Source organism: Amyelois transitella, chromosome 5 (assembly GCF_032362555.1).
Source record: "Amyelois transitella isolate CPQ chromosome 5, ilAmyTran1.1, whole genome shotgun sequence".
In the NCBI taxonomy this organism is placed as follows: Eukaryota; Metazoa; Arthropoda; class Insecta; order Lepidoptera; family Pyralidae; genus Amyelois; species Amyelois transitella.
In genome coordinates, this window is record NC_083508.1 from 3,403,216 (window position 1) to 3,431,203 (window position 27,988).

At 37.2% G+C, this 27,988-nt stretch overlaps 1 protein-coding gene across 13 annotated transcripts; it reads right to left on the reverse strand.

The window, feature by feature from the left end:
- Positions 1–128: 128 nt before the first annotated feature.
- Positions 129–27,970, reverse strand: LOC106138464 (inositol hexakisphosphate and diphosphoinositol-pentakisphosphate kinase). 13 transcript variants are annotated; one of them, XM_060944517.1, is made up of 30 exons: positions 26,961–27,162; positions 24,981–25,163; positions 23,626–23,766; positions 23,457–23,547; positions 22,890–23,044; positions 22,654–22,741; positions 22,141–22,345; positions 19,739–20,020; positions 19,345–19,533; positions 18,742–18,860; positions 16,723–16,860; positions 15,987–16,218; positions 14,998–15,206; positions 14,152–14,378; positions 13,555–13,691; positions 12,798–12,912; positions 12,200–12,327; positions 11,550–11,664; positions 10,769–10,849; positions 9,967–10,052; positions 9,296–9,398; positions 8,808–8,889; positions 7,637–7,681; positions 5,695–6,000; positions 5,194–5,367; positions 4,844–4,973; positions 3,173–3,285; positions 1,295–1,398; positions 575–1,025; positions 129–253 (listed from the first exon to the last, which is right to left on the reverse strand). In XM_060944517.1, the coding sequence occupies exons 1-30, from the start codon at positions 27,066–27,068 to the stop codon at positions 216–218; spliced, it is 4,575 nt and encodes a 1,524-aa protein (XP_060800500.1). In that variant the 5' UTR covers positions 27,069–27,162; the 3' UTR covers positions 129–215. The 13 variants fall into 13 exon arrangements, with proteins under 13 accessions (XP_060800500.1, XP_060800505.1, XP_060800495.1 ...); XM_060944522.1 differs by lacking the exon at positions 26,961–27,162 and adding an exon at positions 27,665–27,970 and having other exon boundaries at positions 129–1,025; positions 18,775–18,860; XM_060944512.1 differs by lacking the exon at positions 26,961–27,162 and adding an exon at positions 27,665–27,969 and having other exon boundaries at positions 129–1,025; positions 10,769–10,846.
- Positions 27,971–27,988: the final 18 nt, after the last annotated feature.

The window sequence follows — 27,988 nt, forward strand, 5'->3', positions numbered from 1 at the left end:
TTCATCAATGCCTAAAGAAAAAGATAACCTATTTCATCAATGCCTAAAGAAATGGTCTTTAGGTTATTCAGAGATATTTTCATCTCTACAAGGTTATGAAGAACAGGCTATTAAATTAAATAATCAGACACTTTTAACATAATGTATTTTATATACACAGCTCTTAAACTTACTCCAAGACTATATTTTATTAGTGAGAAATATCTAATATTTCATTATTTAGCCTTTGATGATTCAGGGTGATGTTCACTATCTGAAAATTGTATACACAAAATTAAAATGATGTGAACACTTTCTATAACATACATAGTTAAAAAGCTTATAAAATTGATTCGAACATGATTCACAATTCGTTGCAAAAAATATTAACTAGACGTAAGCATAAATTACTTAATAGCATCAACATAGTGATTTGAAGTTAAGAATAAGAAGACCGGGTATAAATACGTCATATGAATAAAAATATAACCAGAAACAAACTATCACTGCTCTGGAACCGCGAATCCTGGCTTAACAGTCACATAGTTAGCTTTTGTTATCGTGGGTTTTCCCGGGGACGCAGTGTTCGACTTACTTTCGCTGGACGGGCCAGGTTTCAACGTGTCCTCGGTCACTAGGGTGGTGGTGAATCTACTGCCTGAAACTTGTGCTTGGTTATTACTTTTTTGTGCGCTGCTATCGCTATATCTCCTACTTCCATTGTTTAATGTTTCGTTTTTTTTATTTTTTATTTTACTACACTTGCTCAAGTTGAGGGAGTCTAGATTGCTGGCGTACTGTGAGGGTTCTAATTTGAAGCATTTGTTCGTGACGTCGTCTATGTTGAAGTTCTTGCTGCTGGACGGCATGTCTTTGTAGAAGGTGTCCTTGGTTTGCTGTATGTTGAGGCCGTAGAAGTCGAGCGCGGCGCTGGTGGAGGGCAGCGCGGCGCCGGGCTGCGGGCTGAGGTCGTTCTTGATGTACGTCATGGGCGAACCGTAAGGATCCGCTGACAGCGTTTCTTCGTCTTCTTCGCCTTCTGCACTCTGTGAACATTTTATAATAGAATAGATTTATTTTCAAAATTGGATACAAGGTATCACTTATTGACGGCACATAAATTTCGTTCGTTTACACTAGTACCATGGTACAGTTCTTGACATATCATTTCATCTGTTTGGTATTTGCTAAAGTTACAACGTCAAATATACAAGTCAATAAAAAAAATAAGTACCTACCTAAAAAACGTCATATCCAGTCAAGATATAAATAAATTACTTGATATTACGCAATTACTAAGTAATTCTCAACTCACCAACAGTTCGTGGTCTGTGACGGAGCCGGCGGTGGCCTCGTTGCTGTTGAACTCCAACTCCGACGTCAACGACACCGGCGTCACGTCCCCGCTAATAGACGAACCTGACAAACGATTAATTTTATTGTACCTACAAACCATTACTTTAGATACTGAAATAAAGGTAAATCTTGAAATGTCTTTAATTAAAAAAATTACACTTGCACAATTAGGTGTGGTTAATATGGAAAGTAATTCAAAGACATCCTTTTTATCAATTAAAAATTTATTTTCAACAAAAAGACTTATCAAATCTTCAATTTACCTTTGTTTCAGTACCTATCTATATAAATTGAATATAGTTTTACTATAATTATGTCTTTGTATATATTGGTTGTAACTAGTTATCAATATGTAGAAAGCAACCGATTCATTACGGATGATGTTAGCCGAATTGAATTTATCATCGAGTTTTTTGATCTAATAAGATTTGGCCTAATCTATATAGTAACATTACACTATCCTGCGAGTAAATATTTGGTCCTTTATGAACATATTATAAAACAGGTACTATTGTTTCCTTTGGTTGAATTTCAGATTTGGCGGATGAAGGAAAATAAGACATGCGTTATACAATACAGGCCACACATACAGTGCGAATGAAGGAGCAGAAAAAAAAAAAGAGTTTCAAAACTTTTTAAACGACAATAGCGAACAATAAATGTACCGGTTTATTAAGATACCCGGTTTTGCCCGTCATAATTAAAAAAACTGCCTCATTTATTTACTACTACTTTCAGTCACACCGCACCAAAGTACAGTCGCCTGAAGATAAACATGACCCACATTCATACAAACCTAAACCATATTTTATGAAGGTCAAGTTTTTCTGCAGATGACTGTACAATCTAAAATACTACTTACCTGTTCAACTTTAGTTCAGCACTGAAGTGTTACAAAGCAAAATAATAGTATAATCTTTTTGACAGATAACAGTATATCAATCGACCCAAATTGTTACTTACGGGGTAGACAGAGCCAAAAGTCTTGACCGGAAGGCCACGTAAAGCTGTTCGGCTTAAAATGGAATTGAGATTAAAAAAGTGACAGGTTGCTAGCCCATCGCCTACAAGAAGAATCCCAATATTTATAAGGCTTTCCCTTAGTCGCCTTCTACGACATCCATGGCAAAGATATGGAATTTTTATTACCACGAAATATCCAAAGTCGGGTAGTGTGATATGTTGAAAGTGCGTATACTAGCATTTCACAGCGGCGCTGCATGCAATATGAGTGACGCATGCAATCATGTCTAATACTGCGTTAGTTATTGAATTACCCCTTGAGTGGTCAGTAGTATAGAATCATATTACCTGTGCCGAGCAATATCCAAGCGCAGATACTGTGCAACGTTAATTGTATAACTTATAAAGGACTTCCAAATCACGTTTTGTATTAAATCACAGCGGACATAACACAAAACGGTGGTTTAGAACCGATAAAATACTTACATATGTCTTATATATCGTATCTTTAAGACTCGTCTATACACTTCCGTTTTCGTCCAAACTTTCGTTGTTATTTCCGAATTGGAAATTGATAAAATTTCCCCAAAATAAGTTAATTTCATAATATAAATTATTCAACTTTCATGTTAAGCTTTTTTTTTAGAAAAGCCAACCTAAATACTTGAAATATGAATTTTCTATGACGGCTAAGTTTAAGTCGATTGTACCATTTGGAGATGAAAGCGAATGTACAATCACGTGCCTAAACCTATGTCCTTAGACATACATATCTCAATTTTTGCGTAGTTACTAAGTATACATTTGAAACATTTGGAAGAAAACTCAAGTGTATCCGAGTCACAAGTTGAGGTGCGTTATACTGGCATTATACCTGCTACATCGGAGTGCGGCAAATAGGGGTGCAGGGTCGACTCGCCCGCGCACAGCGTCGCCGCCTCGCCGTCCCACTGGGGGAGCTTCGGCGTGTTTTTACTCCAATTGCTACTGGAATCCAATACGTTACGTTTATCGACCTCGCGACCACCGCGAGAGTCGCCCGTTGGGACCGCCGCTTTTACACAATCATTTACGGTTTTGTTGTTGTTTTGATTAAAACTTATAATTTTAATATTGAAGGTGTATATTTTTTGCGTATAAAACATTTTTTTTTTTTATATTGGTCAATAAAATATAAATAAAGGTACTAATTTGGTATCGTGAAGAATGGTTTTGGTGCACTTTCTAACACTTCTACGATCTTCAACATGTTGCAGGAAAATAACTTATATCCAGCTAAAAATTAAAAAATAGTTATCTCGTGCTTGCATTTTTAAAGAGCTGTTATATTGCCAATAGATATATCTACATAGCTACTATGATTGTGTAAATGCGGATATTGGGAGCTTGGTATATTCGCTGTATGAAAAAGAAATGATTAGAAATGAGTTCTTATATGTACATGATATATCAAATACCACTTATATGTAACGATTATAATATCGAGAATGAAAGACAGTTCCAATGTTTAATGATGACAATAAATTAATAAACATAAAAATATAACTCAAATATCTCATGCGCTTTTAAAAAGATAACACTCACTCCCGTTTAGTTACTTATTCACCTTTAATACTGTCCATCAGTAAAGGTCAAAAAATTATCCACACGATAAAGTTAAATGCATAACATCAATGATAATTTATAAATGAAATGTTATTTATATTGCACCCTTTCGATCAGCTTTTATAGATTGTAGAATATTCATAATCTTCTTTGTAAAGTTCAATTTCTGTGACAGCAGGATGGAATGATAAATATAATGAAAGTGCGAAAGAGATAGACCAAAAAACGTACGCACATCTATTGAAAAGCTATCCCTTCTAATAAATACTAGTTTCTTGCATGCATACCTACATATTTTTTCCAAATTTTATAATTAATCTTATTTTTAAGTCAAGCGTATTTAAAATATTATAAAGTTTGTTTAGAAATTATTAAAAACTTAGTACCTTTTAATCCTTATTTAAAGTATGGTACGGTAAAGCACATTCAAAGCAAACTTTAGCCAGGATACAATGATTAATAAGACTGTACAGTCAGTTGAATACAACGAAATCTTAATTTTATGCCTAGCCCTACTCCTAATAACTAGGTGCCTCTATTATGCGTGTGATTTACGATGTCATCATTTTAAAATCAAAAATTCTAATTTCAGATAAGGTAAAAACATTTTCAATATATCACCTTAATCTCGTAATGTGAAATAACATGTCGAAAACTAACAAGCATTTGTCGTAAAGGTTCTCCTCTTCTCAAGCGTATTTCAGGCGGGTATAGTCGCTAGTTTATTAGTTAACATTTTAATTAATTCTTTTATAATTTATATTTCTCGGAAATACTCGTTTTACCGATTATCTTGCCTTATATTACCACTTAATTCCTTTAATTTGACGATTGGAATGACAGCTGTCAAATTCATATCTATCTTTGTCGCTCCTTCATCATAGTAATATATCTGTCCTGCTGTCATTCTAATCAAGTTATTGCAGATGAGTTGTGTTACCTGTCCGAGCTATTCTTGTGGTCGGAGCTGGCATAGTTGGAGTTCGGCGACGAGGGCCCGGCTGATGATAGTGCGCTAGGGAGTTCACCGGACGATGACATCAGGGAGGAAGGGCCGCTCCAACCCACACCTAGTTGTTTGACATTTTAGTATATGATTGTTTTTCAAAAAATTGTTTAATTTTAAAAAATCAAATCAGCTCTGAGATCTGAAAAATTGTCGCAGAAGTTCAAAATTCGATATACGCATTTGTTATTGCAGGTCATTCATTCATCTATAAATTCAAAATATGAAAAAAAAAAAACGGCGCGTAGATTTATGTCTGGATCCTAACTACAATATATACAAACTATTAGCCGGTGAAGGTTGCTTATTGTTGGCCGAGGTCTGGTTGGAGCCCAGCAAGACTGGGGCAGCTGTCACTCGTTCCAGGAAAGCGTCGAGTTGTCTCAGAGACAACGCGTTGTGTAGAGTCTCCAGAGGACGGATGGCTGGCACGCCGCCGAAGCCTTCCAGCGCTGCGACTGGAACAGTTAGCGGGTTTTTATAAAGACTTGCCATGGAATGGATGCCAGTCAGTGTAGATAAGACAATTCTTAAATCTTAACTGATCCCTAATCTACCTAAGATTAGGGATATTAGTTTTGAAATCTCAATTTACAGTGGTTAATTTTAATGTTATAAAATAGCTCTTTCGCCGGGAAGTTATTAACCGCTTAAAGTAACTAGTTTTACAAGTTTTATAGATTTTTCAACGTTAGTTTTGGTACCGAAATGGAAATAGATTGTCGAGGAGAAAGAACTCAGACGGTGATCATTTATTAGAACCGCTAAAACAAAAGAATACTCACTGTTACTCGCCGTAGCGGTCGGTATCATGACCCTGAGGTTGGGCGCGGAGCTGGAGCCGGAGATGACGGCGGTGCTGAACAGCGCGGCGGCGGCGCCGGGCAGCTTGCCGCGCGCGCCCAGCCCCAGCATCTTGAGGTAGCTCATCTGGCCGGCGATGCTGTGCCGCTGCCGGCGCCCTGCGGCCACCCACCCGCTACAGACCGAGCGCCCGCCGAACGTGATCGCGGACAGAGGCAGCTCGTTAGTCGATGACTCCACTCCGTCGATGTTAATACAGGGCGTTACGGACGGAGTGGCGGGCGAAGCTGTTAGCGTGCGGCGCGTGCGGTTACGTGACGTGACAAGTTAGGTAGTGACGGAAGAGAAATAATATATTAATAAATAGATAGATAGATACAAGCGTTCGCGATCACGCGGCCCGCGTGCGGACGTTTGACGACGGTTCGCCCGAGCGTAGGTCTTTTGGTCGCACATTTTCTGACTTGCTCACGTTGTTGGTGTGATCACGAGAGGAAATTGCGACTGGACGTCTATGCTCGACGGGCAGGGAAAAAATTAAAATAAAAACATTTAAGTCAAATTTTAAGAGTATGTTGAAATCAGTCTTTATTGAATAGATTTTTCCCACATATCTTAAATCAAATATTACTGAAAAACGTTGCCATAATTTTATTTCGAAAGTTACCAACTCAGGCATGATGCGGTCACCACTAACCATCAGGTTGACCATATGCCAGTTTATTGACTTAATTACGTCGTAAATCTTTTAAACTTTACACTATCGTTATGTAAACTCAGAAGATTACACATTCTAAGTTTTTATTGTTAATGAAATCCATGCACAAAACGAACAGTAGTCAAACGAACACGCACACACAAACACAGACGAGTGGAGAACAGCGACGCAATGCAAACACACACAATATCGCCGGCCAGAGTGAGCTGCCGGCGGGGCCCGTCGTCGCTACAACTCAACAAACCATCAGTAACAGCCGACGAACACATCAGCCAATCACAATGTAGTCCAGAAATCGTGACGCTCATTTTAAAAACACCGTGCCATATTTGGAACGGAAAAACATTGAAATATCAACCTTATGCGTAGTAGTAGATGCAATACTGTACGATGGAATCGACCAATCGGTAAGCGTTGGCACAAATGCAGAGCTGTGATTGGCCGATTTTACACCAATTCGTTTTTTTATTGGTTTGTGAATACGATTTATATGGATAAGTTATGTAGTAAAGTGAGCTTAACACGTACGCTCACAGCAGTTACATAAATAATTAAAATTAAAGAGAAAATTAAGATTGATATTTCAAAGGTCTTTTCGTTGTTTCGTTTAAATGAATAAAAAAAACTAATACGATTTTAGTCGTAGGCTATGATGCTATAATTACTCGCATGTTGCTTTGAAGCCTACTGCGCTAAACATGCATGCTCTTATACAGTTCCAGACATGTAATCCATAGGTATTATCTTTTGTTAAGGACCAACAATTCTCCATCTTTTTTAACAAATGGACTACCTACACTACCTATCCCTTAATCCCTCCACCTATAACCGGAGTACCAAATCCGTCCCTAGGCAACTGGGCACTAAATCGATATTATCGTTCTTTTTAATAGTGAAAATATTTTGTTGACAATGGTCATTTGTTATTCACATACAGACCCAAAATTAAACAATTTGTTAAGTGCATATACGTTTCTTCCTATATTCTTACATATTACACATAACCCACGAAGGCTTAAAGCACATGGCTGCCATCCAGAAATCCCTCCAATAATCCCCAAAATACAGAGACCGTCCCAAGTCGGCCCATTTTATATAAAGCTATTCTTAACTTTTCAAGTACACAGACGACACTGCCCATCCCTTAATCCCTCCACCTGTCCCCGCACTAACAAGCCCGTCTCTATAGACATTTGGGCACTGACCTTGAGGGCTAGTCGGGGAAGTGAGCCCATTGTCCCCTTCGCCTCCTAAAGCGACCATAAATTTGTAAGCCGTGAGCCACAGTGGCGCCCTCTTTTAAAATAAATAACTAGAATTATTTAAAGCTGAAATTTAAAAAATAAACTATGGATTGCTAGTGAAAAGTACTTCTACTATTGCATTGAAAAAAAAAACAAATGCCAGATATAATACATTCATTCAAGGATAAGTGATAATTGACGATTCACTTGTCAAAAAAGGCCTTTACAGGAACTACACCCAAAGGTTTTAAGAACCAGCATTTTTTTTTATTAAATAAATAATTATATACAAACTGTTTATCAATTTGAGATAATTAAATGTTTAAAAAAGATAATCAGCCCAGAACTCGTCCTATAAGAACTGTATAAAAGCCGTTAAAATGGTGAAGTCAGAATCTACGATGGTCAGAAATAATTCACTATATAACTACGAGTACAATTCACAAGCGGAAATATAGGTAGTTAATAAATTGTAAAAAAAAAGTTACGACAACTAGTTGGATGATGTGATCAAAGTATCAAAAAATACAATTAGTCAGAATATTCGGTACACTTTTATACATATTGCTCAAACCGCAAGACGAAATTTTTTTTTATTTCACCAGTCGAGTAATATTAACAATTTAAAATTCCTGTCAAATGATCTGATTGTGTGTGATACAATTTAACTCAGTGGACTATTTTCATGTTAATACAGATAGTATGTATTTGAAAATAGACAACATTTTAAACAAGTGAAACTTAATATACCATTTTAATTGGATCCACACTACTTATCACGAAGATAAGTATAATTTGACACAATCGTGTTAAAACATTCGATATTTAGTTATAATTACTCGTCATGGCGAATCACGTTCCAGCAATTAAGATCAAAATAGCACCCCAAAAACTGTCGAATTTAAAGCGGAGCTGTTATGCCTTCCCAACATTGAACCTTTTCGTCTCGTGATAAGGTTCAAAAGCAATTTCCAACATGCCTTTTTTTCACAACGAGTTAACAAAAGCGAATGATCCACCCATGATCAGGTCCAGTCGGGAATGCGGTAAGTGTCATTCTCACACACTAGGGCCCGAGGACCCCGGGCCCCAACAGTCCCCCGAGCCCCGGGCGCGGGCCCGCCATAGTTACCATTATCCTGTTGCTTGTGTTGGTCGTAGCTGCGCGCGCGCGGCGGCGGCTCTTCCATTTCCTTGGCTTCTTTCTCCTCTACCTAAATATACATATAAAACTTACTTTTGTCACTATTTGCATTTTTTTTAATTTTCACACATTACGACATCCACGTCTGTAGTCACATACATACATATAATCACGTCTATATCCCTTGCGGGGTAGACAGAGCCAACAGTCTTGCAAAGACTGATAGGCCACGTTCAGCTATTTGGCTTTAAGATAAAATTGAGATTCAAATAGTGACAGGTTGCTAGCCCACCGCCTAAAAGAAGAATCCCAAGTTTGTAAGCCTATCCCTTAGTCGCCTTTTACGACATCCATGGGAAAGAGATGGTGTAACAACTGTATTCACATACAGCTGTTGATAATTAAGACTATTGGCTCTGTCTACCCTGCAAGGGATAAGGACGTGATTATACGTGTATATCATTAATGTAGCGGACCTGATCCCGGGCGTCGACCTCGTGCGAGCGCGCGCGCAGCTCCGCGTTGAGCCGCGCCGCCAGCGTCGAAGCCTCGTGCCCGCTCACAGTGTAGTGCAAGTTACTAAAGAACAAAATCACTACATAGTATAAAACAAAGTCGCTATCTTAGTCTGTTTGTCTGTATGCTTAAATCTTTAAAATTACGCAACGGATTTGATGCGGTTTTTTGTAACAGGTAGAGTGATTCAAGAGGAAGGTTTTTATGTATAATAACAATTAAAATTTTGCACCCGTGCGAAGCGAAAGGCGGGTCGCTAGTATTGTTATAATCTTAATAATATAGGATCTTGTAAAATGCTAATAAACTCTTCTTTAAGGCGATGGGCTAGTAACCTGTCGCTATTTGAATCCCAATTACATCTTTAAACCATCTGAAAGAGACCTTTCACTCTTTGGGAGACTGTTGGCTCCGTCTACCCCGTAAGGGATAAAGACGTGTTCATGTGTGTGTGCTAGATGCATGTAAACGCTGAGGGAAAATATCGCAAGTAAACCCGCAAATTGAGGCAAGTGGATGTGTAACCTTGATCAAATATGAGTAAGATTCCCCAGCAAAGGATGCGGAGGTCAGATTTTTGAAGTTTATAATGAACAGACAAAGGCAGCACGGGACAGATAACCTGACTCACCTAATAGGTATAGGATCCGATGGTCTCAGTTTTGATTTTGAACTCTTCTTTGGTGAAAACGCGTTGTCTAATTCGTCTAGGTTGTCCTGAAAAAAGAAAAACATTATCTGAATAAGGTACATATATGTATACGTATAATCGTGTTAACCCCTTACGTCGAAGACAAAGCCAACAGTCTTGGAAAGACTGAAATGCCACTTTCAGCTGTATGGTTTATCGATGGAATTGTGATTCAAATAGTGACAGGTTGCTAGCCGCATTCGCATTCGAATCAGTGCAATAGAGAGAGAGATATAAGGAAATTCTAATAGTGAAAAAAAAAAACAAATAAAAATAGTAAAAACAAATAGATATATATCCAAAAAGAAATTTACAAACAAAAAAAAAGTAATTCATTTTCGGGGATCGAACCCGAGCACTCCGACATGAAAACCGATCGCTCATAACGATACATCATCAGTGAAGCGGTAGCAGCGTCGAAATTATCGATCCCTAGTGACCATCTTGTATAGGGAAATGATTTTGGGTGAAAATATGGGAAAGAGGATTTTTTCGCGACGTGGGACCCGGCTATATCTATGTATGGATGTATGTTTTTTTTTATATACTAAAGTGTTAAGTTAGCAATATTTTTCCAAGATTGAGTTTTCTAGATTAATTGTTGACAAAGTCGCCGATGGGTACCTGCTATTTGATACAGGTACAATGGATGTATGTTTGGATGTATGTATGGATGTATATATGGATGTATGTATGGATGTATATATAGATGTATGTATGGATGTTTGTAGATAACACTCACTGGTTGCAGTGTCTCCTGGCTCGCCATTTGGTCGTCTTCGCTTTCTTCCTCAATACATTTCACCTCGTCTGAAGAACTCTGTTGGAATGCACCAAGCAATATTAGCTAAATGTACAGTGTTACCACTTTAATAAAATAAAAATCAACATTTTATTCAGAAATAAGGCCTTCGCAGGCACTTGTTCCCGTCATTTTAAATTTTCATAAATTTATACTGTCCGTTTGCGGGTTCAAATGGCGTGAATATTATGAGAGAGATAGCAGGAGAAATTTTGTTTTTCGATTTAGTGTCACTTAGTGTTAACAACTCAGCATAAAAATGTTAGCCGTGTGGTTTCCGGCACTTTATAATAGAACCACTCCGTCTCTCTCCCATGGATGTCGTAAAAGGCTAGTAAGAATCCCAAGCCTATCGCTTAGGATTCCTCTTGTAGACGATGGGCTAGCAAACTCTCACCATTTGAATCTCAATTCAGTCGTGAAGCCATACGGCTGAATGTGGCCTTTTACTCTTTGAAACATTACATCTTATATATAAAATTCTCGTGTCACAATGTTTGTCTCCGTACTCCTCCGAAACGGCTTTACGGATTTTAACCAAACTTTGCATGCATATTCAGTAGGTCTGAGAATCGGCTAACATCTATTTTTCATACCCCTAAGTGTTAAGGGTTGTCCACCCTTAACATTTTTTTTATAATTCTATACAATTCTTTTATTTTTTGCAAAACAGCGTTAGCCCGGTCAGCTAGTATATGTATAAGCGCGTTGGCGATGTTACCGAGTTGTTGGTGGTGGAGTGGTTGCGGCTGTGCGGCCGGAACCCCGGGCCCGGCGGGAGGTTCTTCTGCACGCAGCAGTTCACGCCCGGGCTGAAGTGCAGCTCCACGTGGAACCTGTGGAACCACAGTTAACATGCAGTTTTAACATAAACTAGCTGTCGCAACCCGCATCTTTGTCCGCGAATAATGTGCTCTGTTTGATTTCCATTTTGACCATTCCAAATTTTAGTAGTGAATAAAAAATATCCAACACATCCATAACTACAGAAATTTATAAGAGAAAGCTAGAAATCGACACCAGAATATACCTTAGTTAGAAAGATTTTTTTCCTGCATAACATAACATATAATGACGTCTTATCCCTTGCGGGGTAGACAGAGCAAATAGTCAGCCAAAGACTGAAAGGTCACGTTCAGCTGTTCAGCTTAATGATAGAATTTAGATTCAAATAGTGAGTTTGCTAGCCCATCGCCTTAAAGAGGAATCCTAAGTTTATAAGCCTATAGGTATAGGCTTATAAACTTAAGTGATCACCTTCCTATGTGATGTTTAAAGTTATAATTTTAAACATCACGAAGGAAGGTTCCTACGTGATGTTTAAAATTATAACTTTGCCTATTTCGTAAAGAAAAAAACGGAAAGCCTTACCTTTCTTCAGAGAAGGGGTCTTTAGTAGGATCTTCGTATAGCATAACAACAATTTGGGACATGTAGTTCAGCTCGGAAACCATCGATACGTATTCCATAGCCCGCCGCCATTGCTCGTCTTTCAGCACCTAGAAAATAGATTTATATATTTCTACTTGTAAATAGGCTGAATAAGTTAAGATCAAGAACGACTTCACTAAAGAAGTAAAGACAGAGGTTCTCAATTCGACTGCAAGTTGTTATATTTACATTACTAAGAAAATTACTTTACTATTTTTAATTTAATGAAAATTAATTTAATTATTCGCGTGCCTAATTGGTATTAACGATGTTTTCTTAGTTGTGCCCTGTTAAAGGAGCCCTGAATATTGAGAACAATTTAGTCATTTCGTCATCAATTCTGGTGGTAAATACTTTACTTCATTTTGTGGTGGTAAATACTTTACTTCATATATCATCTTAATTTTTTCTTTCTCTGTACTAAATGTGAAGTGGCCACTCTGAATACGTTACAACATATGGTTCTTATCGATTTAGCGGTTGGTTGGGATTTACGGATGGGTTTTTTTTATTGCCAAAATGTAAAGTATTAGCTCACATCCAGCAGCCCCCCGAAGCGCAGTACAGTGAGCAGCGAGTGCACGTGGCTCTCGCTGGTGAAGTACAGCCGCGTGCGGACGTGCCGGCCCGGGCTCGAAACACCGTGGCTGTACCTGGGTAGAGGACAACAACATTATTTTATTAAACTAGTTGTTCACCGCGAACTTGGAATCCCAAACATTTTAAAAAGTTTCAGAATTGTGAATATCTCAAAAACTACTAAATCAATTTTAATGCCCTACTATTGACAGATTCTACACAACGTTTAAATTTCATCAGAATCAGACAGAACAGAAACAGTTCAAAAGTTATCTCGTTACAACAAACATTCAAAAATATTGCCATATATTGCCCCAAGTTGATTGGTAAACCTCACTCGTTTCGCTCACTCGGTAAACAATTATTTCTGAACATCAACAAATATGCCCTAAATAGCGTACTTGTTTTATGGTGTAAGTGTAAGTTGAAACTGTTCTCTCTTCATACAACGCAATTTGGGAGGTCGGGTTTCATGTACAAAGATCGAATATGGATTAGTTTCTCTACGTGGTCGCGAAGGTCAAATAAAAATCACTGCAAATAAAAAAACTTGACGCACCCCCGGTTTTGGACAACTAGTGTTGCGCCCTAAAACCAGGGAGAAACACATGAATATAAATAATATTAAATGGGGCAGCAGAGTATCACTTACAAGATGTCTTTCGTGTCTAACTAAGTCGTTTGAAAGCAACTCTATATTTGTATCTCTATGTTACCTTGGATTAAGCCTATTGACGGTCTCCTCTCCCGACTCCTCGATATTCCTCTGCAGGTCAGCTCGTATCTTCTTCAGCAGCGGCGTGCAGATTCCCTGGCTTATTGTCAGCTTCTCTTGCATCGTTAGACCATACTCCTGTTTCATTTAAACAGAAACAAATAAAAGCTTCTATGGATAACGTACGTGTACTAACACCTATGTATTTTAAAACGCGTTTTTGTTGATTTGAACTGATATATAAACCAGTTCTGAACTTCTGAACTGGTTTATATGCAGGAAAACTAAATAGGAAAATCATTTTTCGGAAATCTTAAACATAACCCGTAACGGGTGTTTGTAAATAAACAAAATAAGGCAATACAATAATGTGTATGATAATAGGAAATTACACAAGTATAGGTTAAACGCTAATGAGAATAATAAAAGGTTATATTTTGTATCCTTTTTTAAGTTTTTATGGTTTTTGGTGAAACGGTTCAGCGTTTAAATTAAACTAAAAATAGCACAAAGGAAAAGTTACTCCATGTGTATGAATGTTGCACATCAAAGCTTTTGTGCCATTTGTGTACCCTCAAAAAAAATTCTAGACACCCACCTGCGGGATGACTATATCTGCTAAATACTTGGCGTACATATATAATTCTTCGGCCATATCGAACTGTAGCGTGTGCTGATTATGTTGTAGGTCATATTTGATGCAGTCGTATATGTCTGGGATTTTCGATATGTCGTACGTCTTGTTCTTTGTACAGAAGTCTTTCTCAATCTTGCCCCATCGGCGACCCATGAGTTCCCATGTCTCGCCGTGGTATAGGATTGTGTCTGAAAATAAAATTTATTAATGAATAAAAATACACATTTATATATTACTAGCTGTGCCCGCAACTTCGTCCGCGTGGAATAGTTATTTTGGACATCATTGAAGCCCTCAAGGATAATTTTCCTTTTATTTTTCACATTTTCCATTATTTCTTCGCTGCTTAAAGTTGCAGCGTGATGTTATATTGCCTAAAGCCTTCCTCGATAAATGGTCTATTCAACACAAAACAAGTTTTCAATTCAAGCCAGTAGTTCCTGAGATTAGCGCGTTCAAACAAACAAACTCTCCAGTTTTATAATATTAGTATAGATATAATAATATTCCTTGCGGGGCTGACTCTTCTTGAGAATGCCACGTTTAGCTGTATGGCTTTATTATCCAAAGGAGATTCAAAAAGATTCAAGTTACATGTTGATATCCCATCGCCTTCAAGAGGAATCCCGAGTTTATAAGCCTATCCCTTAGTTGCCTTGTGATAGTGTGGTTCTATTCTAAAGCATGGCTTATTTATCTTCTTTTCTTTAAAAAACACTGCGCTGTTGAATGTATTAAGTGAGACCTGCGTATCTCTGGATCCACCTTTATAATACAACGAGGAAATTTGTAGACGTATACAGTTACCTCTAGTCTTGGGATCGTCCTTCTTAGCGGCCACGATCCTCACCAGCAGCTGTATGAGGTCGTGCACGTGGGCGCAGCAGCGCACCGGGTTGCTCACCAGCCGCATGGCCGCCGCGATGCTGAGCGAGCGGCACGGGTTGATGCGGCCGCGGTCCTCGTCCGCGAACTCGCGGTCCACCTGCATCGCCTCGTGCAGGCGGGCTTTGGCCCTGTGGCGGGGGAGGAAATGTAGATCATCACATGTCGCATATCGAAAAAAAATTTAAAAAAAAAAACAATTTCTAAAACTACACAAAACTGGGACCCACCTAGTAAGTTTAGAAAAGCCTGTGGCAGGGGGACCCGCTCTTCCAAAAACATAATATTTTTTCTTAGGCTTAGTTAAAAATATATATCGAGACAAGGTAGGTGAAATGGATCGCACAATAATAAAAAAGTATGAATGAGACGTCGTTTACCCGTGGTCAGGAGGACCACTTGGAACTTATTTTAACCATAATAGATTTGACTATTTGCACTAATATTGGTGTAGGTTGGAAGGAACCCAAGTTAGCCAATAAGCCCTTAGCAAAGGCCGCAGCCATCATTTGAATCAGCCCTCCATCTAGTGTTACTTACTTATGCGAAAAATAAAATGTGTAATACTACACTACTCCTATGTATTGCACCTTCGAAGAATCACTCATAATCTAGCAATCCATTTGTGTTAGCAGAATTGACATTTACACTTATATTGCAGCTTGGAAGACCTTAGAAAAAGCCACAGCTATCATTGAAACTCGACCCTCCATCTAGTGTTACTTACTCAAGCGAATAATAAAACTTGTTATATATGAATGAAAGCGGAGAACATGGAACAAAAGTAATTCAGTAAAGGCTTGTCCATTGGTGCGTAGAGGCGTGTTGATTCCAGCACTAAAATATGGGAGTAAATTGGGTGAGGCAGAAAAGACTAGAATAAACGCTAGTTGGTATAAAACGCTACTCACATGTTCTGCACCTTGGAAGAATCACAGTCGTTATCCAACAATCCATTTGTGTTAGCAGACTTGACCATTTGCACCAATATTGGCGTTAACTCCCCTTCCAAGGCTAATAGCCCTTTAGCAAAGGCCGCGGCCGTCATTTGAACCCGTCCCTCGTCTGATGCGTAGATTTTGAGGTCGTGGCGGAATGTGGAATGTAAGCGAAGCAAGCCGAGCCCTTGGGTGCCGCCTTCACCTTCAAAATTATTACGTGAAATTAAAGTACACTCGAGGAAATTAAATTTAAATTTCTTCACCTCATTAATCATATTTTATTAAATATACGCGAGAAATGATCGAGCACATTCAAAACAGCTAAATCACGTAATAGATCGGATAGGTACCTATCATAAATTTAACTTGACTGAATTTACATCTCTCTTTTGCGTTATCCCAGTTTGTGCTCTCCACCACTATGTTTCTTAGCCTGGAGTCCGCTTACCATCATTCCTCTCACCAATTTATTTCATCTTCGCCAGTCGCAGTGTAAAGTCCATGAGAAATATCATCTCTAGTAACTTCAAGCTAAGATTTACAACTTCGATCTAGATTTATATATTAACAGGTGGAATTTGACATTCTCTACCAGTCAAACCTTTGGATTGAGATATGTAGTGATGAATATGAATTGATATGATAAAATTCAACGTAAAGTAAGCATAGTAAAACAGATAAATTGGTTTAAAAATATCTAACATACCTGGTATATGTCTGCCCTGCCCCCCGGGGTACATGCAGCGGAACATACGCCCCAGCTCCTCGGCTTGGATACGCCCCGCCGGCGTCAGCTCGCCCCCCCACTTCAGAATTAGCACCAATGAAGGTTCGGCCACGCCCCCTGGTATATACACCACAATTAATCATTTATCTTCTACAACAAATTGGAATCTAAAAAAGGATATTTGGATAAAGATGGATACTTATGGAATAAATATACATTTGATTACAGATATGAGTAGACAGGTTGTTAAAAAAATTGTAGTGATTTTTTTATTCTGTTAAACAAGCATGTTGAACAGAATATGGTGAAACTTGATATTGAAATATTCTTATAAAGAAAAATACCCGCATCAACGCATTAAATACGTACATCTTAAGATTCATCTATATTGATATAATATAAAAACCAAATGGCTTTTATATAGGCTTTTATTTCTTGAAGTCTTGATACATTCTTAGTCAAGAGTGCGCAGACTGGAAATTAACTAAAATGTCATATATGGAAACGCATGATGGACTAGTTACCTTGCTCTGTTAGTTTTTAAATCTTCCCTAATGAAAAGATTTAAAAACTCATTCGAGGGACCGAAGCATGGCACGCGCAACGCCGTTTTTATGGCGGGAAAAACTATCGCTGTCGCGTTATAATAAAACGTAATAATAAAACGCGAAACCGCGATAGTTTTACACGCTATTAAAACGGCGTCGCGCGTGCCATACTGCAGGGGAAGACCTCTGTGTTTACTAACACGACACAACGCAATTACACGATTAAAGTGATTATCTACATTTAAACTGGCAATAACTATCACAGATTAAGAATTGACAAGTCTCAATTTGCATTCTGTTGCAGCTTTATAAATAGCCATTATTTTTCAACAAACAAAACACGATATTTGCACATCCTTCACCTAATTAAGTCCAAATAAGGACATGCACAATTATTATTGCTTATCAAATCCATGCTACTTTTTAAATAAATAAAAAACAAAGTCGCTTGGTTTTTTCTGAAAAACCAGTGAATTCTTTACAATAAAGCATTTAAATATGCAAGCACGTTGTTTATGTACAATCATCTATGTGAAAAGTTATATTTTAAGCGCAAAATAAAAGACGTCACAATGTCAGCTTAATTCAAAGTACGGACTATCTAAAATAGTTATGGTCAAATGGCTTACTCAATGGCGACATCTCGAAGAAAACCGTGCGGTACTACACGTTTGACACTAGATATATTAAATTACTGTAACGCATTATAGGCAGTAGAGCAGTAAATTATAATAGAAAATGCCTTGTGATACGCGACGTGACCCCAGGTAACGAATATATCTTTTTTGTTCCTCATTATCTGTTTTTAATTATGTGTACTGTGCTTATAAACATGGGATTTTATTTTTAAGCGATGGGCTAGCAACCTGTCACTATTTGAATCTCAATTCTATCATTAAGCCAAACAGCTGATTGTGGCCTATCAGTCTTTTCAAGATCTCGTTGGCTCTATCTACCCCGCAAGGGATAGAGGTGATTAAATGTATGTATATTTTATAGAATGAGCCTTTGGTTTTAAAGAGCTTTAATTTTGCGAATACACGTTCTATTTCCCCATTTCATTAGAGAATTAACTTGAACATAATAGTATTGACGCTATAAACGCGTAGAGTCTATTGCCACAGGTGTCAAACACAACTAGACAGGTCAAGTCGCGTACAGTACTACCACTTTTATAAGTTGCATCGGCAATATTCGATAGCGCAGAATAGGGTCACCTACAGCTCATTAAAAAATTCAATCAAATAACTACCTTATTACATATACATTAAACTCAAAATCCAAAAACCAAAATTTCTTCTGCTATCTCGCTCATAACAACGTACAGTTCAGTTCGCGAGTTCAAACGCGCTCTGATAGGCTGAAATATTTTCGCGCCATTCAAGAATGATACAGCCGTGTAACTTATAAAAGTGGTGATATTGTATTTGGGGCAGAAGCTCGTGCAGACCGTGGTGGTGGTGCGGCGTGGGCGGGGCGTTACCGTCGTCCGAGCTGGAGCCCCGAGGCCGGCCCCGCGGCTGGTACTTCATCTGCACCTTGCGGTTGATGCCGGAGAAGTGGCCGTACCTGGAATTTTTCTTTTTTATTCAATATTTTATTTGTTTTCCATCTCATCTGATGGTAAGTGACGATGAAGACAAAGAAGTTTTAAGGGTTCGGTATCGTAAGCATAAAACGGGACACTACTCCTGGGACTCTTTTTTTCTGTTCGGCTAACATCAGGGTATCTCATGACACCATGATAGCTGGACACTCGATTTTTTTTTTCATAGATGGTGTATTTCTATTACAACAACAAATAATAGTAAAAACGAAAATCAAATAAATTTGAATTTATTTGACTATTCAATTTCACCTTTATTTGTAAGGTTTCTCAGGGTTTCTCTAAAAAAATTGTACATGAAAACTACTAGACGAGGCAGCACTCACATCCCCAGCACTTATCTGGGGGGTCGGCGTGCCTCGCGTGGATCGGCCAGTAGAGTTATTGTTCTTAGACACTAACAGATTGTACTAAAGTACCGGGGTATGAAGCAGTAGGAACACTCACATCTCCAGCACACTCTTCAGCTGCTCCAGCTTGCCCTGCTTCTCCTCAATCTCGGGGTCGGCGTGCCTCGTGTGGATATCGGCCAGTAGGGCTCGTGCGATGTCCAGTATCTCTTGCAGTTGCTTCGGCTTCTTTAATTTTACGTGCCCGCGTTTGAAGCCCTCGTATTTCTCGAAGATTTCGAAGAATCTGAATAGAATATTATTTATATCATTTATTTGTCGTCACTCTTATATTTAATACCTGTTTACACGTCAATAACTTTTCTATATTGCCTTCTTTCACATGACATGACATCCTTGATTCGAACCTTTGGAAGCGTCAAACAGCATGAATTTTTTTAGTTACTTATGGATTTATTTAATAAATAACTAGATTTAATTCACTTTCTCACCTTGGATGTCTCACTTCAACCTTCATCTTTTGCTTAGGCGTCCTGTCTCCATGCCTAATCACCCCCACGACACATCTCAGCTCCATCATCTTCCCGAAAGTCGTGGGTACAATCGGGGGGTCGTCCAGCTGGAAGGGTACCGACCAGGGGATGTGCAGCGTCGGCGCTAGCTCCCGAAGGATCATGTTCCCGAGTATTTTCGCGCAGTCATCGTAGTATTTGTTCGAGTTCTTCACGAACGAAAAACCGTTTACGTCGCACACGAACGATTTGCCGTTAGCCCTGAAAAATATTAAAGATTATTAATATACCTTACTTATCTTGATCAAATTAAGGACGTCCTGGTAAAGGGTCAGGTCAAAAGTACCCGAAACCGCCGAGCCTGCATGAAGAGAGTTATGAATGTGGAAGAAGCGAAGGAAATATGCAGAGATCGTGGCAAGTGGAAAGAGGTAGTCTCTGCCTACCCCTCCGGGAAAGAGGCGTGATTTTATGTATGTACTAGAGGCCGCCCGCGACTTCGTCCGCATGGAAACCCTATCAATCCCGCGGGAACTCTGGGATAAAAAGTAGCCTATGTGTTATTCTGGGTCTTCAGCTACCTACATACCAAATTTCATGGTAATCGGTTCAGTAGTTTTTGCGTGAAAGAGTAACAAACATCCATACATCCATACAAACTTTCGCCTTTATAATAGTACTAGAGGCCGCCCGCGACTTTGTCCGCATGGAAACCCTATCAATCCCGCGGGAACTCTGGGATAAAAAGTAGCCTATGTGTTATTCTGGGTCTTCAGCTACCTACATACCAAATTTCATGGTAATCGGTATAGTAGTTTTTGCGTGAAAGAGTAACAAACATCCATACATCCATACAAACTTTCGCCTTTATAATAGTAGTAGGATAGCAGGATTATCAATATTCAAAGGTAGTGTTAATGGGAACGCTTAAGCTCTTGTTTCGATTTATACTATTACCAGAGACCAGAAAAGTACTCTATGATCACTTTATTTTTTCCTAATTTTCTTATATCAAAATTAATGAGTGATTATGTATTTTTTTGTTAGAAACCAAAATACAATACAAATCAAGTCATTGGGTTGCTGGCAGAGTCTCACTGGACCATTTCCACTACCTTTATCAGGAATCGACTAAAGTGCGATTTTATACCTTACAACTAATACATCGTATTGCCCAAGGCATGTTTGTGTTACGCTGACCGTTTTAACGCAATTTACCAAAGATGAATCTTACACGGAACTTTCATCGTACATGCAACTAGAAATAAAAAAGTGTAGACGATGTCTACAGGTACGATACGTCAGGTACGATGTATACGGTTCATAGTTAGTTTACTGTTAGGTCGTAAATGGCAGATACTGTGACAACTAGTATTTTACTTTGGTATAAGTAATCATTTCATATGTTTCCTTAAAATCTACATACGGGATAAACATTGTACATTGTACTTAAACACTTGATAATATAATGACGTAAGTATACAACAAATTAGTCTATAACGACGTCGGCAGGCTCAAATATTGACCATATTACACCATACAAAGTGAACTAATTGTTTGCTTGCGTTATCATGCGCCGGCGCACGATCCCCGGTCAGTTAATAATATGAAGAAGAATGTAGAGTAAATTGACTGTTTACTTATGAATGTACCGTAGACTTTACATCAAAACATATTGAACTCCCTTATCTGTATATATACGTACATATATCAAACTTATGGCATGTTTGCCTGTGCGTAATAAATAATGGAGAAGGAAGACGGTAAGGATAAACGAACTGTGATATCTTTGAGTTTTTATCACATTAAATATGTAATGAGACTTGCACAATACCTAAAAACAAAATGCACTCTAAATCTCTCTCATAATATCCAATAAAACCCATTGTGGGTGAAGACGACCAATAACTGACTGCCCATTCATTTTAAATAGCTAGACAAATAATTTTGAAATCCCTGTAATCATATCCCATACAAGACCGAATTATCGCTTCGTTTAAAAACAACATGTAAGATTTATTTCTGCTGTGAAAATAAGTGGATTTAGTTATCCCATAACCAAAGTAGTTTTAAGCTTTCTCTTCATACTATATGATTTCAGTATATATCCTTTAAAAAATATATGATTTAGTTATCAAGGTCGCCTGCAAGCCTTAATCAATATAAGTTAAGGGTATATTTAATACTAGAGACCCGCCCCGGTTTCGCACGGGTGCAAAATTCGAAAAAAATTATACATAAAAACCTTCCTCTTGAATCACTCTACCTGTTACAAAAAAATGCATCAAAATCCGTTGCGTAATTTTTAAGATTTAAGCATAAAGAGTTTGTCTTTATAGACTAGAATAGCGACTTTGTTTTATACTATGTAGTGATCTCACCTTAACAAATCGAACCCGCACACGGTCTGCTTGAAGGCGAGGCACACCTTCCTGGATATGAGCTTCTCCTGGTTGCTCAGGATCACGGGGTACCGGATCTCCTTGCCCTCGGAGTCGCGCTCCACCTTCCCGTCCAGAGCGGGACTCTTGCGCGCTTCCGCGTGCGCGTAATCCGGCCCGACAGTGTACACTTTCACGTCCGTTCCTGACAGAAATAAATCATCAAAGTAGCTCTTATTTTCCGCTATCTGTAGAGATTTCACTACATACATACATACATATTATTACTAGTCTTTATCCCTTGCGGGAAAAACAGTGCCAGCAGTCTTAATTTCATTGGATTCTTGTTATTTTAACCTGAACTCTTATTATTTCTCAATATAAATATTATTCTTTTGTTCAATAAGTAACATTTATTTAATAGATATAAAAAGCTAGGAGATAAAGGTCAGAAATTGGTCAATTATTCCTGTCTACTTATATTTTGAAAATATTTAAGAGAAAGTTACTTACCATCAGTAGGCATAAAATCTTCGTAAATAAATGACCCGGTCTTCCTTACTCGAGATTCAGGGGAGTATATACTGCTACGACTACCAATCTGAAATTATATTGCAATTTTAAGTAAGACCTTTCCAAGAAGACAATTTGAAAAATTATAAAAATTGCTCAAGTTCTTGCGTAAATAGTTATTAAGTAACGTTATATTTTGAGAGGCAAATGCAATATTTGTTTGTATTTGTCTAGACCTTTCTAAACAGCCTTTGAGAACCTCCCCCCGCCGAGGTGGGGTAGTAGATGTAAATATTATGATCTTCAGCCGACACTGGCTTCTCCACGAAAGGCTTGTTGAACACCACGCCGTTCACTTCCACGTGGTCTTCCGATTCCACCAGCTCATGGTCTGAAAGGTTAATTAGAGAAGTTTCTTTAGAAATTATTGTTATTACATGTTACACTTGCGATATGATTTTTCGTCAGTGACATACAAAAATAAAAGTAGCCTTTGTTTCTCCTAATCGTCTAAACAATATACATATGACCACAGCTCTTTTCTATAGGGGTAGTCAGAGACTAATTTTGAATTTACAGATGATGATGATTTCTACTCGTAGATGCTTCATTTACATCTATCACTATTTTTATGTAAGCTTTAGGGTACTCTTGACCTGACCTCTCACTAAAACGATTTGTTCAAGAGTTAAGTCGTATCTTATCTAGATTGCCAGTACGAGAAATAAATTGATATGCTTGTTTCATTAAATAGTTTTAGAGTTTACGCGCATTATATTGTATAACTTATTCTATATACTTACGTTTTGGATCAGGCGAATCTCTATCTAACACTGCGTATCTTGGAATCTCAATACCTTCGCTCTCTAAAATAGCGTATACTTTTCTGCGATCCTTAAAACAAAAACATAGTTAAAAAAATCTTTTAACATAAAAAATAAAAAATCTATAGAAATACTAGTATATATATACCTGAATGTCATATTGCATGTGTAGATTATTTATAACATATGGTTTCCTAAGTTTCTCGTACTGAATAGCCTTGTCTAAAGGGAAGCCCTTGGAGTGAAACGAAATTAGACAGTCGCAGATAGGCCACTCCTCAACTGGTTGCTAAAATCAAACGACGAGTTTAATTATAAAGTCCACTTCTAAAACACGCCCGTACGAACAAAATCCACAGAATGTTGAAGCCAAGCAAATCTTAGTACATACAATGTTGTTAAATGCGAAAGTATAAACGCGCCATAATCGCGTATTCGTTACCAGATACTTCGCGTTATAGCACATAATTAGGGCCCTTGCATATTGCGATGTAGTGACATTACTTTATTAGTGGTTTAAATGAAATGCATATATGTATATGTATACCAACTCGGATTTCCAACAGAGAATAACCGACCACAACATCTCATCCTAGAAATGGTGGACAGGCAAGTTCAGGAAGGAATAAAGCACCAAAAAAAAATTATACATTAATTATTTCAATGATGGTGCCGAGATGACAAGTCTTTTTTCCGAATGAAACTATGGCTTACATGTAACTAAAATGCTATTATAAGAGGATTACGAATTTTGACGTTGATGTTGACCAATTAAAACGTTGCAATGTGTAGAGACCCTTAGTTATTGAAGCCATTCAAGTGAAGCGTCATAGTATAGTCAATTTCACTAGAAACAGAAAACAAGCTAGTTATATGAATGAAGTTTTACTGTAAGAAATTTATGCAGCATACAATGATTGATAGTGTTAGTCGAAATGATGCGATTATATACAAGTGAATATATTTTGTTGTGAAACAAAATATTGAACACTTTGCAATTATATTGAACTTTTATATTTAGAAGGATGGCTATAGTAGTAAGTAAGCCCAACAAAATATTAAATTTTCAAATAAGAATAAAATAACTTACAGTTGATCATTGAATATTTTTGCCGAAATCGATATGATAATCAATTTCAACCGTTCACTTTGTGACAGCAGCGCTAAGCTTTAATGATAATGTGAATATTAAATGTAGACTAAGTGCAGGATAATATCACATACAGTCGATTTAAATGGATTTTTCTACATAAAAGACAAGCGCATGTCTATTTGCGTTACATATAAGGTAGTTTAAGGAATTCTAGTATAATTTTACAAGGACTTCATAACCATATCATAAAATCAACTGTCTATCTAAGCATAAGCGACGCCGGTGCTAAAACTTTCTGTCGCCATTATTATTATTCAGCTCAAATGCCATACTAAAGGTACTTTAAAAAATAATAACAAAGCATCGAAGCATATTTTGTTCCACTTTAGATGTTAGATATTCTTGAGAACCTTAAGGATAACCTCCTCTGGGAAGACGAGCATCTTGATGTACTCGAACTCGTCCAGCCGTGTGAGGATCTCTTTCATGGGCTTGGACTGCGACTTCTTGGCCATGGCGCATACGCCGACCACCACCTTCTTGCCGCCGCCATCGCATTGCGGGTCCAACGTGTCGCACAGGTCTAACTCGCCCTGTAAAGAAAACAGAATCACTTTATCACTCCTGGATTGTAATTAATTAAATTTTTCTTTAAAGACTAACAGCTAAGTACCAAGAAGAAATAGAAATTATTAGAAAGGAGAAAGAACTACTCTCTGATTTTTTACTACGCGTAGCAAATAATAGCTCTGGCTCATGCTCGTAATAAATTAGGTAGTACCCACTAATTGAATTTTTATTATAAAAAAATTCCTCAGTTTATGTGATTCAGGAATAAATATGATTTTTTCACGTTTAGGTAGTAATAAAACTTGCAAATTTGTGAGAAATTACTTACAGTTCAAAAATGACAATACAGAGAACTGTTTTGCTAACTAAGAGAGAATAAAGGGGTTAATTCATATCCTCTTTGCGCGAAAAAGCCCTTATGTTCAACAAAAAAACGATGCAAATCAAGTTCTAACTCAAACTAACTAGTCAATAAAATCTACCTTGTGGAATTTTTCCATACACGAAAAAAGATCATAATACCTACCTCAGTATTAGTACACAATCATATCGGAAATGACAATACATATTTTAGTTGACACATTCAATTCACATGCTGCTATATGAAAAAAGTTAAAAATCATTATCATTAAGTGTTGTGCACCTTTCTGAAATAGCTGATAAAATATCAATGGCTAAGAAATATGTAACTCTTAATTTTCATCAAATGATTGAAATTATTTACGGGGTTTCAATTGCTTTATTAGACAAATATGTATACTTAGTGTTCAATATTCGTCTGTGGTATTGACTTTGTTTTACTTTTGCTCATAGAATTTAGCTATAAGTGTGCCATAATGGGTTTGGTCTATTATCAAAATTAACTTTTTTTTTTCATAAATAATTTTTCACACTGCCTGATGCCTCCTACTTTGTTTGCATGGCTGAACCATTAGTCTAATGTGTCTTTCTATACATCCTTTAGTTTAGCTGGACTATCATGGTGCTGCATAATGTGTTCTTATTTTCAATATCATTTAAAGCCTTAATATTGCAAATGGTTAATAGCCATATAACAAGAAAAGCTTCAATCAAATCAATCCAGTAGTTTCAGAAATTAGTGTGTACAAACAGACCAGTTTATTTTTCAAATTCTTACTCTACTACTGTTCCTTCATTGAACAATTTTGTTTTTATGTACTATATATTTTGAATATACAGATTTTTTTAACTGTTTTATTATATGTGTGGCCTATAAATAAGTGGTAACTTCATGCAAAAGGATAAAAAAAGGATGTTTTTTTCCATTTATGTGTGAATTGTATAAGTGACTTAAAGACTAAACCATCAAATGAGGATACCTTAAAAGCCACCAGCAGAAAAACTGAAAAAAATTATATACTACTGATTTAATATTTACTATTAAACAGTTGGCTCAAATATTTATTGTTACACAAAGTATTTAACTTATAACTTCTTGCATATATTTCTTTTCTATTACTTACTAATTTTGGTACCTATATTGATAGTAAATTAGTTGTATCTTATCACCAATACAATCTAAATGATAATGTCAACTATACAAAAACAGTGATGGCAATCTTTTTAAAAGGTGTTAATGATATTTACTAAAAGCCATAGACCAAAAAAAATAATAACCTTCAGTTATGTAAGGTATATATTATCAACATAGTAATATGCAGAAGAATGTAAAAGAAAAAAAAATTAAAGACTATAGCAAAAGGTTGTTTAACTGAGTTGTGTGAATGATGTATAAATTGTGTAATAAAATTCCAAATGGCAGTAAAAAGAAACATATTCAAAATGTGCACAAAGCTCACATCAGGTAAACAATCATCACAGTAACAGAACTCATCATCATTGAGCTCCTTCTTTTTTTTCCGCCAGCGCTTCAGACGCCACCAGTCTTTGAGCCACTGCCACTCCATCCACGCACTATCTACTATCACTTATGTTGTGATCACTGAATTCTTATTACTGACAGAGACAGCCTTGTAAGCGATTGGTTGACACACCAATACACTTGATAACCAAGATAAACTTGACATAAATTAACATATTACATTACCTCACTTGTCATTGTACAGTACACACATTCAGTTTTATATAATCTATGAGCAATGAATATATCTGTATTGTGTAAATATAATTATGTATACAAAATGGGAGCAAGTGCCACAGTGAATACTCAAATGAAAGTAAGCTATAAATCCAGTGAATAACAAAAGCTTTGTTAGCTGTGAGCAAATATTTAAGTGGTGTTAGACAATGTTTGTCATCCTCTAAGATTAATGTAACCTTGGATTTATTTTAAGACTGTTCTTTGATTTATAAATAGTGTTCTATCCCATTTAGTTACACCAACTTATGTAAATAGTAAAAACGAAATATTACGACGTATGTAAAAAATAAATAGTTCAATGGCCTTGTCTTTGTTTTCAATCAAGAGTACCCATACAACGACTTCACGTCTCACTTTGAACAATTAATATATTTTAACTAATCAATACGCTGCGGAACTTACCGGCGACCTTATGGGTACAAGGTTGCCGTCGTCTCCGACGTAAAATTGTGGTTGACGAGATGCTTGCCGTAATCCTTGATACCCATGCTCTAGCTCAGTGTATGACATTACCTATGTTTGTAGAAAATTTTGATTTTGCATTCATCTAAATAATTCATACACAATATAAAATGACAAGTTTTTCAATCAAAGGTTTCATTTGGTATATTTCCAACAATTTATAAGATTATTTTGTTTGTTTTAGCGAAATGTTTTAGATGATTTTGCCGATAGACAACGATCAGTCGGTGAAAGATGGACTTCATTGACATTGACAGCAACACA